This window comes from Saimiri boliviensis, chromosome 12 (assembly GCF_048565385.1).
Source record: "Saimiri boliviensis isolate mSaiBol1 chromosome 12, mSaiBol1.pri, whole genome shotgun sequence".
NCBI lineage: Eukaryota > Metazoa > Chordata > Mammalia > Primates > Cebidae > Saimiri > Saimiri boliviensis.
In genome coordinates this window covers 22793701-22813025 of record NC_133460.1, presented here as the reverse complement: position 1 = coordinate 22813025, position 19325 = coordinate 22793701, and the positions used below count along the sequence as shown (strand labels likewise).

The 19325-nt window shown below is 39.0% G+C and overlaps 1 protein-coding gene and 1 non-coding gene across 3 annotated transcripts in view; one reads left to right on the top strand and one right to left on the bottom strand.

Moving 5' to 3' along the window:
• The window catches only part of BMS1 (BMS1 ribosome biogenesis factor), a 43176-nt gene that overhangs the window by 10700 nt on the left and 13151 nt on the right, over positions 1-19325 (bottom strand). For both annotated transcript variants that reach the window (XM_010340637.3, XM_074382082.1), the window contains exons 10-15: positions 17927-18687; positions 17635-17736; positions 16521-16675; positions 13269-13350; positions 1765-1838; positions 932-1108 (exon numbers count right to left, since the gene is read on the bottom strand). In XM_010340637.3, coding sequence (XP_010338939.1) covers positions 932-1108; positions 1765-1838; positions 13269-13350; positions 16521-16675; positions 17635-17736; positions 17927-18687 — 1351 coding nt within the window. The remainder of the gene's footprint in view (positions 1-931; positions 1109-1764; positions 1839-13268; positions 13351-16520; positions 16676-17634; positions 17737-17926; positions 18688-19325) is intronic.
• LOC120367485 (small nucleolar RNA U13) lies at positions 5504-5607 on the top strand. Its single transcript, XR_005581863.1, has one exon. It is a non-coding gene; the product is annotated as a small nucleolar RNA U13 (small nucleolar RNA).

Sequence of the window (19325 nt, the reverse complement as noted above, 5' to 3'; positions counted from 1 at the left end):
TTGAATGATCTCTTGGCAGAGTGATCCGACTATCTGAATGTCTCTCCTCTGCTCAAAACCCTCCAAAGACTCCCATTTCAGAGTGAAAAATTCAGTCTTTTACAACGGCCCACAGGCTCTAGGTCATTTTAAATTGTAAATGGTGTGAAGCAAAGACTTCAGAGTTAGCTTATTCATGTCTGTCAAAGGTCAACACAGACTTGTAACCACTAAGCTAATACCTAATCAGGAGACAGTTCTTTGATTAGATGAAGCCCTAGGCTGAGCAAGCCTTTCAACTCCCTTTCACAAATTGTGTACTTAATCTGTTCCAGCTTACAGACGTACTCCTGGCCCCACTAACAAGGCACAACTCAGATGCTCGCCATCAAGTGTACACACATTTGTGTCTGTCTCCTTCAGAATGAGATCACCACCTCCAACAGCCTGCTCAGTACCCCCAGGCAGGAACGCCACACCACCTCCCTTTATCTCCACATCTGACCTTACACTCCACATGTCCTTCTGAACTCTGACCAGGGTGAGTTTTCAGAGCACTCCTCCTGGGAACTCTGGTATGTCCATAAGCCACAAGGGCCACTGATTGCCTGCCATTAAAATCAGGGAGCAAGTGATCGGAATAGGCAGCCAATGCTTGCACTAAAGCAAACACTGTCTCAGATCACTACACTGTGAAAGTCTCAAAAGCAGAGACCATGTCTCAGTCATTTCTGTTTCCTAATTCTTGGTACAAAATAGGTATGGATATTTTTCCGGTGATCTACTTACTGCAAAACCAATGAGCTCACTGTATGAATAAACACACTCACATCACCTCTACCCAGAGTCCAAATGAAAGGCAGAGAAGCAAGATAGGAAGCAGAGACCCAAACGAAGTCAGATTCCTGTGCTATGACAGTCTTGATGGCTGAGAGGAACTGAGGTTTCTCACCTGTGCTTGTTTCTGCATTTCTCCTTTAAGATCATCAAAATATGTGCTTTCTCCTTCATCGTACTCTGCATCAAACATCTCCTTCAATTTTCTCTTCTTATCCAAATGCTTTTTCTTGGCACTTTCCTCTTCATTGGGGTCAATTTCTTCCTTAACTTCTTTCTCTACATCTTCATTCTTAAATTCCCAGAAGAAAAAATTTTGTATACATTTATGAAGGTCTTTTCTTTAAACATTAGATTTTTTAAAGTTTTATTTGAACAAAAATTTTAGCAAAAATCTGTTATCATTATCAATAAAACAAAACAAAACACAACCTTTGTCTCTGAATAACATGGTACTGCTACAGGAAATGGTTACATCTGCATTACAATTAGCTTCCATTCCTTAAGCTGGCTGGGAACATAAACTGGAATAAAAATAACAAGACATGTCCCTCACCCAGATGCCCCCAGACCCTGTTTTAAAGAAATATTAGGGAGAACAGGGACTTTGTTCTTTTAAATTTAAATTTAAAGAAGAGGACAATTAAATTTAAGAAGAGGACAATGATGGCAATGGTGGAATGTAACTCCAAGGAGCTAAGACTTCCATGAATGAAAAATCACAGCAGACTTGGCAAATGACTGACAAGAAGCAGTAGTATGTGTCATCCAAAACTTAATAAGTAAACAAGAAAGCTTCTCTCTGGTCCCCACATCCTGACCTTTTAGGAAGGAATCCATTCATCCAATCTGCAATCATCACACATCACAAGTCAGATATGCATTTCTCAATGTGGGCCTCTCTCAGAACACAATGACCAAGAACAGCCAGCCACAGCAAAATCATACCTGAGTAATGGGGCCTGATTTTCCCTTGTGCACGTCCCCAGTTTCCAAGTCTTCAAAGTCACCATAGAGCTCCTCTGGAAAAGAACACCCAAAGGCTGCTCTGTGAGCCCAGCATGCATGTGCCTCTGGTCCCACCTGCCACAGGCCCACAGTGTGCTCCATGTTCCAAGCCTCATTTTCACTGTTCCCATCATTACACACACAGGCAGAACTCTGCACTTGGAAATGCTTGGTAAAAGTTAGTATTTCATCATCTGTTTATGTAAACTAAATGGACCTGAGCCACAGTTCCACACTTCACATCAAAATGCCAATCTCAGTTTTTCCAGTATAAATAATGGACATTCTTTTTTTGTTTTTGTTTGTTTTGATGTGGAGTCTTGATCTGTCACCCAAGATGGAGTGCAGTGGTACAGTCTCAGCTTATTGCAATCTCCACCCCTCGGGTTCAAGCAATTCTCCTGCCTCAGCCTCCAAGTAGCTGGGATTACAGATGCCCACCACTGGGACTGGCTAATGTTTGTATTTTTAGTAGAGATGGGATTTCACCATATTGGCGAGGCTGGTCTCGAACTCCTGACCTCAAACCACCCACCTTGGCCTCCCAAAGTACTGGGATTACAGGCGTGAGCAACTGGGCCTGGCCAATGGATACTCTTGATGAGAGATACAGGTCTGTGTCTCCTCAAATGAATAGTTCAAAGAGTGAATAGAAAAGCCCCTGCTGATACCAGCATATGTGAAAAAGAGTCTCAGTGTAAGTTCAACACGACACAATCGTGTAACGCACCTAGGGGAAATCTTAGATTATATAAAACATAGCATTTAGATCAAGAGTACAGCCCCAAACTACACCAAATCCATGGGAAGAGCTCATTCACTCATTCATTTCTTCATTTGTTTTTGGAGCTCTGAGCTCAATTATAGGTTCCACTCTTAAAAGAAATTGACAAGCAAGGCTGGGTGCAGTGGCTCATGCCTATAAACTCAGCACTTTGGGAGCCCAGGAGGTGGAGTTTGCAGTGAGCCATAATTGCATCACTGAACTTCAGCCTGGGTGACAGAGTGAGACCCTGTCTCAAAAAAAGAAAAGAAAAGAAATAAAATAAATACACAAGTTAAAACTCATTTAGGAGGCAACATTTTAAAGGCTACTAAAACATTTTCACATAAGAGCCAAAGAACCAGGTAGAAGATATAACAGATAGGAAGCTCCTATTTGTAACAAAAGCAAAAAAGGATAAAATAGGAATAAACCTAACAAGAAATATGCCAGAACTTTAGTTTTTTAAAAAAGAAGAAAAGCTTTAATAAGCTACCAAAGGACAAAAGGAATAGCATCACCACCAACACTTGTTAAGTGCTCTCCACACCAGGTACTGAGTTAAGTACTCTCCTTGTCTTAACCACACTCTTCAACCCAAGGAAGTAGGTGTTATAAATATTATCTACGGAATAATGATATGCCCTTATTTGAAAATAAAGACACGATATCACCAATATGCCAATTCTTCCTTTAGCAGTTACAACCCAGAACCACCTCTAAGGACTTCTGGTCTAGAGAAGACAACACATTATTCCTTCCTGACTAAGAAGTGTAACCTCAACTCTAGAAACAGTAGACGAGAGATGATCAATGGAGAATTCTGAAAGGTGGACAGAAAAAGGCTGCCGAGGGACTCTAGCACTGGGGAATGTATAGCGGCCAGGTGTCTCCCTGGACCCCATCCAACAAGAGGGTGACCCAGGCCCAGTGTTTCCCAACTCGCAACCTAGCAACAGAAGGCAACGCAGGCAGGCTCAATCCTTCCCAGGACAAAGGCGATCTTCCCCACAAGAAAACCAGCTCCACACACCAAGACAACCACCATCCCCCAACCACCTAGCTGCAGCAGGTGGCCCAGCCTGGGGCAGCTCCCCTGTTCCCTCAGGTGGGCACCAGCAGGGACCAGTGGGAGAGTCCCAGTGATACCAGATAAGCCAAACAGACCAAAATGGCACCATGAAGGCTCTGAAATTGTCAGAATCACAGCCCACAAAGTAGATCAGGACCTACATACTAAACCTAAACAGGAGAACTGCCTGCAAAAATAAAAAAATTACATACGTCTTCCAGCAGAATAACCAAAATGTGCAGGAATCAAGAGAACATCACCTGTCATACCACTGAGAAAATAGTAATTTTAATGTGAAAGGACAACTGAAGACACCAACACTGAAATGAGTCTGATGCTGGAACCATCTGACTCATCGCTTTTAACAGCCAGTATAAAAATGCTTCAACAAGCAACAACAAATCCCATGGCAACAAACAAAAAACTGAAAACTTCAGCAAAGAGAATGAAGAAGCAAATGGAAATTAGAAATATAAAATACAGTAACATAAATTATAAAATAAATCTCTCAGGATGGGCTCTATTGAGTAAAAGTGGAGATGACACAGGAGAGAATCAGAGAACATAAAGCCTGATTGGCAGAATTCACCCAGTCTAAACAATAGAGAGAAAATAACCTGAAAACAAATGAACAAAAGTTGCACAGACCTCTGGGACGATAACAAAAAACCCCGCATTTATGTTATCTGAGTCTCACAGGAGACCAGAGCTGCGAGAGCACGTAAAGAACTAATGCCAGAAACTTACAGATTCAAGAAGCTGAGCAAATCTCAAAGTATACCAAAGAAAGCAACACCAATTAAACTTTCAAAACTAAAAACAAAGACCAAAAATGGCAGAATGCCTGTAGAGACATGCCAACTCAAATGTCAGTGTATCTCTCCTCTAAAATCATGGAGGCAAGAGGGAAATGCCGTATTTTCAGCTATACCACCACTTAATATTCAAGCCAGCAATTTACAAAAGCAGAAAAGGTAACCTGGAGAATTACAGCAAATATTTAAAGAATTCATTCCAATTCTATGCAAACTCTTCCAGAAAACAGAATGGGGAACACTTTGCAACTCATTTTGAGGCTACTATTATCCTGATGCCAAAACTAGATGAAGACGGTACCCCCACAAAAAAGAAACAGAAACCAAAAACAAAAGAAAACAAAACCAAAAAACAACCACACAGATCACTCTCTCTCATGAATGCAAAAAGTCCTTGACAAAATCTATCAAATGGAATCCAACAACACATTGTTGCTATTCACTAGGGGTGGTTGGCAAAATATTACAGAAAATATTTAGGGAAAGCTATAGATTATAGTCTCAAACCTTTGAAAGACCAAAAGGTTTTATTAAGGCAGGTTGAAGGCAGCCACCTCGTTAACATTAGCATAGGAAAGAGGTAGAGACTAATCAAAGGCCTTACCCCACACCCATTTATCCCCACTCTGTTTACACAAGTTAATTTTGTGCTGGGTGGCCCTCTCCAGGGAAGATCAAATGGGAATGACCTGTTGCTAGTATTTACTCTGGGCCAGAACCTAATGCTTTTACCAGTCATAAAACCATTCTCTTAACCATGTTAATTATCCACAAGTGTGTTAACTTAGAACCTCTGTTGTAAAATCTTGAGGGAATAAATGTGTGAACAGGGAGTGTTGGTCCATTGGTTGCATTCTGCCCTCTAAAAGCAGCCAAGGGTCATCCCTAGCCCACTTAAAAAACACTGCAATGATGTAAGAGTGCATTCATTCATTTGTCCTTAAGTCAGGGTCTGCAGAGCAGACTTCCACAGGCGGTGACCAACATCTCAACACATAAAAATATTTGTACAAAAATTTTCACCTGGCGATCCTTTCGTAGTTCCTAAGTGTGATGTCTGGATGTTGATGCATATGTGTGGGATATGCCACCCTTGAGCCTTGTTACGACATTAGCACGTTAACCATCTGACATGAAAAGAAAAAAACCATGTTGTATTTTATTTTCATTCATGACCAACCAAGTGAGAGTTATTCCAGGTATAACTCTGTCTGGTTCAACATTCAAAAAAATGAATCAGGCCAGGTGCGGTGGCTCCTGCGGGCTATAAACCTAATACTAAGAGGCCAAAGTGGGAGGATTGTTGAAGCCAGGAGTTCAAGATCAGCTTGGGCAACACAGTAAGACCTGGTTCTACAAAACAAAACAAAACAAAACAAAACAAAAAAATTAGCCACACACTTGTAATCCCAGCTACTTGGGAGGCTGAGGCAGGAGGATCACTGGAGCATAGGAGGTCGAGGCTGCAGTGAGCCATGATAGCACCACTGTACTCCAGTCTGGGTGACAGAAGAAGACCATGTCTCAAAAAATAAAAATAAAAGAATCAACACAATCTATGTGAAAAGAATACAGAATGAAATGCATATCCAGATGATCATATCAACTGACACTGAAAGGCATTAGACAAAATTCAACACCAATCATAATAAATAAATACCAGTGAAAAGATTGGGAACATAGAAAGTCCACTCTTGGCAATCTTACTCCACATTGTAATAAAAGTCCAGTCACTGAATTAAGGCAGAAAATTTTAAAACAGAGGAAGGCCAGGTGTGGTTGCTTACGCCTGTAATCCCAGCACTCTGGGAGGCTGAGGCAGGCAGATAACTGGAGCTCAGGAGTTTGAGACCAGCCTGAGCAACATAGCAAGACCCCATCTCTACCCAAAATAAAGTAATTATCAAAAGAAAAGGAAAAGCCATATAGGTTGAAAAGAAAGAACACTGTCCCTATGTTTTGAACACAACTGTCTGTGCAGACAATCCCGGGCAATCTACAAAAACAAAACAAACCAAAACAAAATAAATCCCTCCTACAACCAGTAAGTGAGTTTAGCAGGATAAAAGATGAACGATGATCAATCAAAATGAAATACTTAGGTATAAACTTATCAAAACATATTCCCAACCAGTATGCTGCAAATCATAATACTGATAAAGAAATAAAAAACTAAATATATTGAATTCATACATTTTAATACTCAAAATAGAAAAAGATTATCTCCCAAAGCAATGTATAGGTTTAATGCAATTCCTATCAAAATCTCAAAGTGTTGTAGACATAAACAAGTTTATTCTAATATTTACATGGAAAGTCACAAGCTCTGGGACAGCTTAACCAACCTTGAAAAAGAAGAATAAAGTAAGAGGAGTCACTCAGCTCAACATTAACACTCGCTATAAAGCTGCAGGGACATAGACAGCAAGGGTGGCCAAGGGATTGACACAGCAAGTCAATGGAATCCAAGAGAACCCAGAAACAGATCCACACAAAGATGCTCAACTAACTTTTTACAAAACTCAAAAGCAATTCAATGGAACAAGTGTTGCTAGAAAAATTATGTATCCACAGGCAAAAATATAAACCTTGACTTACACCTCATATCGGGTAAAATGAAAAAACAGATCATGGGCGTAAAGAGAAAACAAAAAATACTATAAAACTTTTGGAAAGCAACATAGGAGAAAATCTTCAGGATCAAAGAACAAGACATAGTTCCTAGACTTGATACAAATTTCATATTCCCTAAAACAAAACAAAAACAAACAAAAACACTGGTAAATTAGACTTCATCAAAAATAAAAACTTTTGCTATGTGATAGGCCCTGTTAAGAAAATGAAAGCTACAGACTAAGAGAAAATATTTGCAAATCACACATCCAATGATGGAGTTAAATATATAATGAACTCCCAGTACCCAACCCAATCCAATTTTTAAAAGTGCAAAAAAAAAAAAAAAAAAAGACACCCCCAGACATTTTATATCTGTATAGAAGATACAAACATTCACATAAACACATGAAAAAACGCTCACAAGTATTAGCCATCAGGGAAATACAACTTAAAACTACAATGAAATATCACTAATATCTATTAGAATAGCTAAAATAAACAATAGTGAGAACACCACACATTGGCAAGGATGTAAAAAAACTGGATCACTCACATAATTGCTGGTAGAAACATCAAATGGCCCAACTACTCTGGCAGTCTCCTATGAAACTGTGATTGCTATATGACCCATCAACTGCATTATTGGGCATTTATTTCCCAGAAAAAATGGTAAGTGCAAATTTACACAAAAACTTGTGTACAAATGTTCATAGTAGCTCAATTCTAATAGTCAAAAATTGAAAACAGGCCAAGAGTTCAAGACCAGCTTGAGCAACACAGCAAGATCCTATCTCTACCAAAAAAAAAAATACAAGTATTAGCCAGGCGCAGTGATGCATGCCTGTAGTCGCAGCTACTTGAGGGACTGATGTGGGAAGATCACTAGAGCCTAGGAGGTCAAGGCTGCAGTGAGCCAAGATCACACCACTGCATCCTAGAATGGAAATCAGAGCAAGACCATGTCTTAAACAAAACAAAAGAAACTGAAAGCAACCCAGCTCAATCTTGGATGAATAAACAAACCAGTACAGCTATACAATGGAACACTACTCAGCAATAAAAAGAAACGAACTATGGTACATGCACCAACTTGAATGGATCTCCAGGAAATTATGCTGAGTGAAAAAAGCCAGTCACCAAAGGTTATAGACTGTATGATTCTGTTTATTTAATATTCTTGATGATGACAAAATTGTAGAAACAGAAAACATAATATGGTTGACAAGGGAAGGAACTGGGGCTGGGGTATAGCAGGGGTGTGAGTGTGTTTATAAAACAGCAATACAAGCAATCCTTGTGATGGAACTGCTCTGTATCTTAACTGTTGATAGACACAAAAACCTACACACGTGATAAGAGCACAGAAGTGTACACACACACACACACACACACACACACACACACAAACACGCATGCACGTAAAACTGGAGAAAACTATATAGGATCAGCAGATTCTATCAATGTTGGCATCCAGGCTGTGACCTTGTGCTACAGTACACATAGTATACATAGTATATATACACAGAGATAGTGCTGCAGTACAAGATACTGGAGATCTCTCTGTATTTGTTATTACAAGTGCATGTCAACCTATAACTACCTTAAAATTAAAAGTTTAATTAGGAAAAAAACATCACAACATTTTCTTTTGGAATAGAAATGGTGATTCTTAAGTTCACTTGGAAAATAAACAAAAGCAGGACAAAGCAAAAATATTTTCTTTGACTTCTACTCCACACTGTCCTGGAAGTTTAAGCTAGGGCAGTAGGTAAGAAAAATTAAGTCACCCACACAAGAAAGAAAGTAAGTAAAACCACTGGCATCTATCTTAGCCTCTCTGGAGAGAAAGAGGGTTCCTGCTTGGCTCCCAGAACCATCCCACACAGAAACTGGGGGAACCATATGAAATTGGACATGGGTGAAAGTTCAAAGCAGAACTTAAAAGCCCAGGCTTTATTGTACAGAACAGGACAAAAAGCATAAAGAAAAGTATAAAAGAAAAGAATCCCTGGAATAGAAAGAAGTATTTTCTTAGAAAACCATCAACATTGTTTAGTCAAAGTTTACCCCTCCCCTCCAAACACACACTTGGGATCAGGAGTTTAAGATGAGCCTGGCCAACATGGTAAAACCCCATCTCTACTAAAAATACAAACATTAGCTGGGCATGGTGGTGGCTGCCTGTAATCTCAACTACTTGAGAGACTAGGCCCAAGAACTGCTTGAACCTGGGAGGCAGAGGCTGCGGTGAGATGAGATCATGACACTACACTCTAGCCCAAGTGACAGAGGGAGACTCTGTCTCAAAAAAAAAAAAAACAAAACAAAAAATACGAGTAACTTTGCAACATTGCAGGATACAAGATCAATATACAAAAATCAAATGCATTTCTTATATGTTAGTCATACACAAATACAAGTTGATATGCAAATAAATTGCTGACAGTTGTATAAGATCTATGTTCTGAAAACCTTGCTGAGAGAAATTAAAGAACAAGACAGATGGAGAGATACTATGTTGATAGATCAGAAAACTCAATGTGGTTACGATGTCAATTTTCTCAAATTGTTTTACAAGTTCCATGAAATGCCAATCAAGATGGCAGTGGGCTTTTTTGTTGCAATTGACATGCTCATCTTCAAATCTATATGGAAATGCAAAGAACGTAGATTCACCAAAACAACTTTGAAAAGCAGACTGAAGTTTGAAAAACTACCTAAAGTTAAAAACTACCTAATTCCAAGACTGATTAGAAAGCTGTAAGTAACTGAGACATCACTGGTATTGGTATAAAAATAAATATATCAACGGAGCAGAACAGAGAGCCCAGAAATATGCACCCATATATGGCCAACCAATACAGAGCAATTTAATGGGGGAAAAAAATAGTCTTTCAACAGATGGACATCAATATGTCAAAAGGAACCTAAATCCATATCCAACAACATATAAAAAATTAACTCAAAAAGGATTATAGGCCTAAATGTGAAACCTGAAACTGTAAGACTTATAGAATATATTAGACAATTTGTGACACTGGGTTAGGCAAACATTTCTTACATACAATATCAAAAGCATAGTCCATAAAATAAAATTTGGGGCAGGGCACAGTGGCTTATGCCTGTAATCCCAGCACTTTGGGAGGCTGAGGTAGGGCGATCATTTGAGGTCAGGAGTTCAAGACCAGCCTGACCAACATGGTGAAACCCTGTCTCTACTAAAAATACAAAAATTAGCTGGGCGGGGTGGTGGGTGCCTATAAACCCAGCTACTCGAAAGGCTGAGGCAGGAGAATGGCTTGAACTCGGGGAGAGGCAGTTGCAGTGAGCTGAAATTGTGTCACACTCTGGTCAACAGAGCGAGACTCCATCTCAAAAATAAAAAAGGAAATTCTGATAAAATTGACCTACACCAAAATTAAATACTTTGCTCTGTGAAAAACAGTATTTAAAAAATGAAAAGATAAGGCACACACTAGGCAAAAATAATTGCATATCACATGTGATACAGAATTTGTATCAAAAACACATAAAATTTCTTAGAATTCAACCAAATTAACGTACAAAAGATCTGGACAGACATTTCAGCAAAGAAGACACAGATGGCAAATAAGCATATGAAAAAATGCTCGATACCTAATTAGTCACTAAAACTACAAGATACCACTCTACACCTAAAAGAAGGCCTACTATTTAAAAAGACTGATACACCATGTACTGGTAAAGATGTAGAGTGAAGCAGCCAAAAGTCGAATAAAGGTACGATGGCAATGGAAAATGGTATGACCACTTTGGGAAACGGTTGAGCAACTTCTTAAAAAATTAAATGTCTACTTATCATAAGACCCATTTAGTACACTCTGAACTACTTATTTATCCAAAAGAAATAAAAGCAGTCATTCATATAAATATTCTTTTTTTTTTTGGAGATACCCTTGTTGCCCAGGTTGGAGTACAATGGCATGGTCTTGGATCACCGCCACTTCTGCCTCCAGGGTTCAAGCAATTCTCCTGCCTCAGGCTCCAGAGTAGCTGGGATTACAGGCATGCACCACCATGTACAGTTAAGTTTGGTATTTTTAGTAGAGACGGGGTTTCTCCATGTTGGTCAGGCTGGTCTCGAACTCCTGACCTTAGGTGATTCACCCACCTAGGCCTCCCAAAGTGCTGGGAATACAAGTGGAGCCACTGCGCCTGGCCTCTAAATATAAAGACTTCTACAAAAATGTTCATAGTAGCTTTGCTCATAATAGCCAAAACCTGGAAATAATTGTCTATCAACAGGTTAACAAATAAATAAATAGTTATCCCTCATACAATGGACTACTACTGGCCAAATCAAAAGAAATGAAGATGCAACAGCATGGATAAATCTTGAAATAATCATGCTGAGTAAAAGAAGTTAGACAGAAAAGAGTACATACTGTAGGATCCCGTTTCTATTAAATTCTAAAGGGCACAATCTACTGAATAGTGACACAAGGCAGCTGAATCTGTCTAACGATGGGAGAGAAGGGGGGGGGGTTACAAAGTGGCATGAGACAAACGTGTTGTCACCTGTGAATATTCTTTATTCCAAATGTATTAATTATTTTGATTGTGGTGATGGTATATTCATATTATCAAAGCTTATCAAATTGTACACTTTAAACACTATAATTTACTATCAATTATACCTCACTAAAGCGACTAAAAAAGAAACCCACCACACTTTCTTTTGAAAACAGAAAAGGTGATTCTTAAGTTCCTCTGGAAAAAAACAATAAGCAAGTGAGAATCGTCAGGAGAATCCAAAAAAAAAAAAAAAAAAAAAAAAAAAAAAGCCCCCCAGCAGAACAAAAAGAGAAAGAAACTGCTGAGACAAGTTTTAATAACTGGTGTCTTAATGACATGATAAAGCTACATAGGGTTCTAAATTATAATAATACTAAATGATCCAACAGAGATCAATGCTATAAACTAGTAAGTCCAGAAAAAAATTACATATATATAAAGAATACATTAATATACTACAGACTAGGCACAGTGGCTCATGCCTGTAATCCAGCACTTTGGAAGGCTAAGGCAGGAGGATTGCTTGAGCCCAGGAATCCAAGACCGGCCTAGGCAACATGGCAAGATCCCCATCTGTACAAGAATTTAAACATTAGCCAGGCATGGTGGCTTACATTTGTGGTCCAAGCTACTCAGGAGGCTGAGGCAGGAGGATCTCTTAAGCCTAGGAGTTTGAGACTAGTCTGGTCAACATAAAAAGACTGTACAGAAAAAATTTCAAATTAGCTGGGTGTAGTGATGCATGCCTATAGTCGTAGCTACTCCGGAGGCTTGGATATGCAAGGCTGAGGTTACAGCGAGCTGTGACCACACCAGCACTCCAGCCTGGCCAACAGAGCCAGATCCTGTCTCAAAATGAAACAAAAAGAAAAACCTTCCAAAACCCCATGTGGCAGTTGCAATCCATAAAAATGACTCAATTCTAACACTTAGGAATCTATTTTATAAAAATTAAAAATGTCATCCAAGAATTATTTCAAGGTTGTTCAGTGTGGAGTTCTTTATAAAATGAACAAAGTACAAAGCTACTTAGATGTTGAAAAAATTGTGACTTGAATTATGGTATGATATTTAAATAATAAAAATGAAATCTTTGAACAAATGACAAAAATTACATAAGTACATCACTTAAATCCTCCTGCCAAAATTTATGTAAAGTACAACTAAAAAGGTTTACACACATGATTTTTAAATGACTAGAAAGAAGTACTTCAAGAAGTTAGCAAAGGTTTTTCTATGGTTGGTAGAATTCTGATATGTTATGTACTTTTCATTCTAAATTTTCCATAATGCATGCTACCTTTATCATTAAAAAAATATATAAATGTTATTTGTGTTTATTTTTCACATCACACAAAATCTATTTTTAACAAACACATGATAAAATTTATGGAAAGTGTCTCACTTTTCTTTCAGGTCCATAAGTAGTCAGTTAGCCAACAGGAGAAAATAAGGTAATCATAAAAGGAAAAACCAGAATATTACCTGGTTCATTACTCCTGTCTGAATTCCCAAAAGCATTTAACAAATGACTATTATTTTCAACTTGACTTCTGTCTAAGATACGGAAGAAAATAAAGTGTAGAGAAACCAGTTCTTCTGAAGAAAGCAGCTCTTTACTTACCATCTTCTGCTAAGACCTTGGCTGCATCTTTATCGTCTTCCCACTTTCCAGTCACGAAGCAATCTCTGATACTGTTCATGACCTTGGGCAGAAAAGTCAGCACTTAGGTGAGGTGTTCCAATCACTCAGCAAAACAATTTAAGAAATGGTAATAGGCGACAACTTGCCTTGAAATATTTTCCACGTTCATGGATAGTCTCATTGCAAATGAGCCTAGGAAATAACTTTACCTTTGATGGAGACAGTTTAACCACAGAGATAAAAAACATTAAGCAGCAGATAGGGAAAGTATTAAATACTACTAGTCTACTGACCTCATAAGTAAACAAAAAGATAATTACTAATTCAACTAATTTTCAATTTTATTAAGGTTTCTAAGGGGATGCAATGAGACAGTTTACATACTGGTCTTGTTACTTGTTAATCTAAACATGTCTGTTTGAAAACTTAATTCCTATACAATGGGAGAAGTTATATGCAAATTATATATCTGATAACGGACTTATATCCAGAATATATAAACAATGCATACAACTAAGTAACAATTTTTGAAATGGGCAAACAATATGAAGATATTTTCCAAAGAATATATACAAATAGCCAATAAGCACATGAAAAGCTGTTCAACATCATTATCTATCAGGGAAATACAAGTCAATACTACAATGAGATACCACTTCACCCCCTCTAGGATGGCTATAATCAAAAGACAGATAATAACAAGTGTGATGAAGAAGTGGTGAAGTTGGAACCCACATACAGTGCCAGTGGGTAAGAAAAATGGCACAGTCACTTTTGAAAAGAGAAATGAGAGAGCATATGAGGGAAAAAAAATCTTTAACTGTTTTCAGTAATCGTATTACTCTGACACTGTTTTGTGTGTAATAATAGGATAAAACAAATGAGTAATTATGAGATTCTCTAATTTCATCATCTTCTGATTCAACCAGGGAATAACTGTTTAGTAGAAGAATGAGTAAGATGTAGTCCGGAATTCAAACTGGAAATATCTATATGAACTCACCTGCTTCAGGTCACTGGGAAGCCCTAGAAGTAATGACCAACTCATGGCAGGATGCATTCCTATGCCTAGGCTGTCGTGTTGAAATACCATTTTGTACTAAAAGACATCAGAACTTTTTATGGGTGATTCCAAGTGCTCTCTCACATCAGAGAGCAAGAATTGATTAAGGATGACTAGGATCATCAGATAAGGACTCAGGGGCTGGTGTGCAGAGACTCCCACAGGCCACAGGTGGGATAAAGAGGAGCTTTAATAAGGATAACAGGTGCACCAGCACAAGGCACATCAACTACATTTATATCTATGACATCACAATAATATTTACAAACAAGTATCCCTTGGAGAATCACTCCAAAAACTGATTAAAAAATCAAGCATTTACCCCATATATTTGGAAGCGGATAACCAAATAGTAGAAGAGGAAACGTTTCTCTTTAAAGAAGTATTACAGCTAATAAATAAAGAGAAATAATGAATAGAACATCACCACTCTATGTTCTTAAGAAGTTAATGGTTCTAGGCATTGAGCATCAGCAACTGATAACATTTACCATCATTAAAAACACACAACTGGTCTTTATGCGTCTCCTAATCAGAAAACACCACCACCTCGAAAGCAGTTTTGCTGAAAAATAAAAATCAAATTTAAATCCTATCCAACTGCTAGATGTTTTGTCCATCGGGTAACTAGAACCACATGGCTATTTAAGATAATCTTAACCAAGATTAAATAAAATTTAAAATTTAGTTTTCCAGTCTCACTAGCAGCTCAGTAGCCACAGCTCCCAACTCAGATACACATTCTGCTCATCACACAAGTTCTATCAGTTTTGCTCCCTACCCATTCACAGGAAATACAGGAGGGCCTGAGAAACTGCAGAGGGATGCAAAGCAATCCTCAAATCCAGAATACAAGAAACTCTACAGACCAAAGATTTGGTTTCTTAAATAAAATGGAACCAAAAAAAGACATGAAAAGGAAGATTGTTGACTAAAAAATTTAACAGATAGACTGAAAAAGTCATGAAAAACAGGTAAAAGTAAACTACGATGCTTATGGAAGCATGGAGGAGGAAACCAGGAATTAAAGGAAAGAATCACCATAAGAGGCTGGACCACACCTCCTTCTACAGGGAGAAAGGGGACCCTGGCTGGTGTTGCAATCAAGCAGCAAAGCCTGATTTCGCAGCCTGAGTGCTGAATACAGGGGTATCCGCCTTCTGGCAACCTATTAAGTTAAACAATTGTTTTTATATGGTTTTCTATAGCTGTATTAAATTTCACCATCAAAAATGGTTCAATCATATCTCATAAAGGACATTATTACCTGGTAAATTATATAGGCAGGATGAGAGCAACTGGGCCTCTGTGAGAAGTGTCATCAAGCCAAACTGAATTGACAGAAAAAAAGGTAGCCTTTGGAAGATCAGAACATTCCAAAAGAGAATATGAAGAAAGAGGCCGGCACGATGGCTCACTCCTGTAATCCCAGCACTTTGGGAGCCCAAGACAGGAAGATTACTTGAGCCCAGAATTTGAGACTCTAGCTCAACATGGTGAAACACTGTCTCTACAAAAAAATGCAAAAATTAGCCAGGTCTGGTGGCTCGTGCCTACAATCCCAGCTATTCCAGAGGCTGAGGTGGGAAGATCCCTTGAGCCCAGGAGGTCGAGGCTGCATTGGACCATACACTCGAGCCACTACACTCCACCCAGGACTGCAGACCAAGACTGTATCTCCAAAAAAAAAAAAAAAAAAAAAAGAGACAAGGAAAAGATCTAAGAGTAAGAGGAGGGTAAGCAGCTGTGGCAAGTTTCAGTGTGACTACAAAGTGGTGAGCTACAGGAAGAACATTTATAGGTATCACAGATTTCTGGATGCTTACAAATAGCAGAAACTATAAACGTTAACTCAGGGATGCTACGTATATCCTACTGACGAGATGTAAAATACATCAGATATATGAAAACTTATGTGTGATGCTTCAAAATAAAGATTTGCACTACTGTCCACACTGGAAACTGAACCTGTCCTCTGTGGGCCGTTCACATGGTCTAACTAAACTCAGAACCTGTTATTGCTTAGGATGGATGAAGTACCCACTATAATATCTAGATGACCTGTCATCCTATAAAAATAAGAAGCCAACAACAGGTAAGCAATATTGACATCAGACAATATTATTCTAGAACAATTCTCTAATAAATCAAACGTACTACCCCCTTACCTCCTCTAAATCCCAGTCATGGGGCGCCTCCACAAGAAATCTGGAGCAGTCCAAAGAGTCGGCCTTGTGCTTACACTCTCTGTCAGGCTGGGTGACACGAAATAACCCTCCAAGCTCTTCTCGGGTATCATCATCTTCCTCATTATCTTCTGTCACTAAAGAGGAGACCATGGCAGAAAAGTGAGAACAAAAACTACAGCCCTAGAGGACTCATCGTTTTTTAACTAGTTAGGCCATGAGTCTTTGAACTCAGGAACTGAGGGTCTCTGTCTGTGGAGGGTATGACAATGGCCACATAAGAGTCAGGCACTGAGAAGCCAGGTCAGCCACAAGTGAAGAGAGGCCAGGAAGCTACTGCTTTACATGTGTGGGGGCTCCTGCGCTCCTGCATGGCAGCAGCCAAGCGGTCGAGGAGGACTGAGAATAGTAGGGGTCGAGGAAGGGAAGGGACATTTAAAAGCAGAGCTGTAGATCACTAAAGAAGAGCTCTAAAGAATGTTGAGCCTCTCATCACTGAGAGTACCTAGACAAAATCTGAATGAAAATCAGTACAAAACAACCCTCCCAATTCAGTGTACTGAACCCAAACGTCTCACCATGTGGCCCTGATCTCATCGTGCAGTAACCAGGCACAATATGAAGTTCACCACTATAGATTTATTTTTATATTAATTCTACCATAAAGAACATACAGGTAAGTTTAATAAAGCATAAAATCAGAGAACAAGGGCAAAAGGGAGAACAAAATGTATGATACAGGGTTCTCATTTTCAGAAAGGAACAAATAAATATTTTTATGGGCAGAAATATTTTTCTGGCATTAAGTTCTACAAAAAATACCTCATAAAGGACTTTTAAAAAGAGGACATCACATGATGCAATAGACAGTATTTGCATCAAGTTTTACAGCAAATCTATAAGTGTACTACACAAGACCAATGTGTGGTCCTTGTAAGCTGATGATTAAAGACATCTGCCAAATAGGAAATGTGACGGCCAGCAATTATGGATGTCAACAATACCAGCCCAATCATCCAACAAATTCCCTCATCTCCTTTTCAGAAAATAATCAGAGAAACTGAAACGTTTCCAGCTCTGAACCAGAATTCTTTACCTGTCCCATAAATAAGCTTTCGGAGGTTTGGAGCTGCTTGCTGCTGCCTCAGAAAGGCCTCAGCTGCCTTTCTGGAAAGGTCTTCCTTCCACTTGAGGGCACCTGAAATGACCAATGCCAACCTCCAGTTAGACTTGTTTACGTGTCTCCCCTCCCCCGAGATCCATCCACAATGCGGCATTTCAACAGTTACCAAAATCTCAAAATCAGCAGACCCTCAAATGTAGACATTCCTTTGGGTACCATTTTGAGAGTCAAATTCATAGTAGCAACCAACTAAATTTAAGCTTACCTGAGGTTTCTGTGGGATCATTCTTTTCTTCCTTGTAATCTTCTTCCTCTTTGAGTAAATCTTCTATATCACTGGTCTCATCAATCAAGTTCCTTGACCCCCGTTTCTGACCACTGCCCACCTGAGAAGGCTTTGAAAGCTTTTTCCTAAGAGCCTCTTGATTCTCTGAGTCCTCTTCCTCTGTACTGAGCGAGGAGCTTTCTTCAGATTCATCTTCAGATGCAAATGCCTCTTCAGCTGTGCAATGGCCAGAATCGGAAGTGGTGAGGGCTGCTTTCTTCATCGGCAAAGACTTCTCCAGATTCACACGGTCACTCTGGTGATTAGCCGGCGACAGCTCTGCTTTACTACCTTCTCCAACAGCCTTTGATCCTGAAATGCCCCTCTCTCCTGCAGAGCAGTCCTCTCCTTCACTGCTTTCATCAGCTTCCTCCACTTCCCCTTCTTCTCCTGAGCTCCTCTCAAGGTCATCATCACTGTCAGCAAATGCTGGCAAATCTACTTCACTGTCTTCTTCTGACTCCTCAAGTTTCCGTCGTTTGATGCCCTTAGCAGTCATACACTCATCAGTCACCTCAGCATTTTCCTCCTCTTCTGCTTCCTCATCACTAGAGCCGTTTTCCAACCCGTCATCTTCAGACATTTCATCATCTTCTTCATCGTCACTATCTCCAGATCCATCTTCATCACCAAAAATGGCTTTCCGACGCATTCGACCAGTTTTCAAGTCCATTTGTTTTTCCTCCTTGGGTATCAACAGCCTATATTATTACCAAGGAAATGCAAAATAATTCAATTCGTACATTAATCAGCTAATCTAGAAATGGCAATATAGTCAATAAAAATACAAATAAACAGAAAATGTCAAGGAATTGTTTAAGATGACATAACATAAGGAAAAAATGATCTGATAAACATTGTAAGAGTTAATAAGCAAACTCAGGCATGGTTCCCTAATACCACACTTCAAAAAAACTTTGAACAGAGAGAATAAAGGAATAACCCTCTTTAAAAAAAAAAAAAAAAATCTAATTTTGGAAAAAAAATTGCTGAAAAGGGATGTTAATATTTTGTAGATCTTTTGGAAAGCTGATTTATTTCTAAGCTAAAAACACGTGATCCTTAAGAGAAATGGCTGAGTATGGGCCCAAAGCAGAAAGAGGGCAAAATGAGCCTGGATCCTCTTTTTCTGTCAGAAAGTAAGAAACACTCAAAGACTAACACAGACAGTTGAAAGGACATAGGAGGCAGGCTGAAGGCTCCCGCGGCTGAATCTGGGACAGCTTAGGCATCGGAAAGAATCATGATAGTGAAGGAAAATAACCCATGGAATAAAACGCAAGTGCATTAGTCAGCAGTGATACTAAAATAAAGGAGAGAAGTGAAAGCTCTTTGTTAA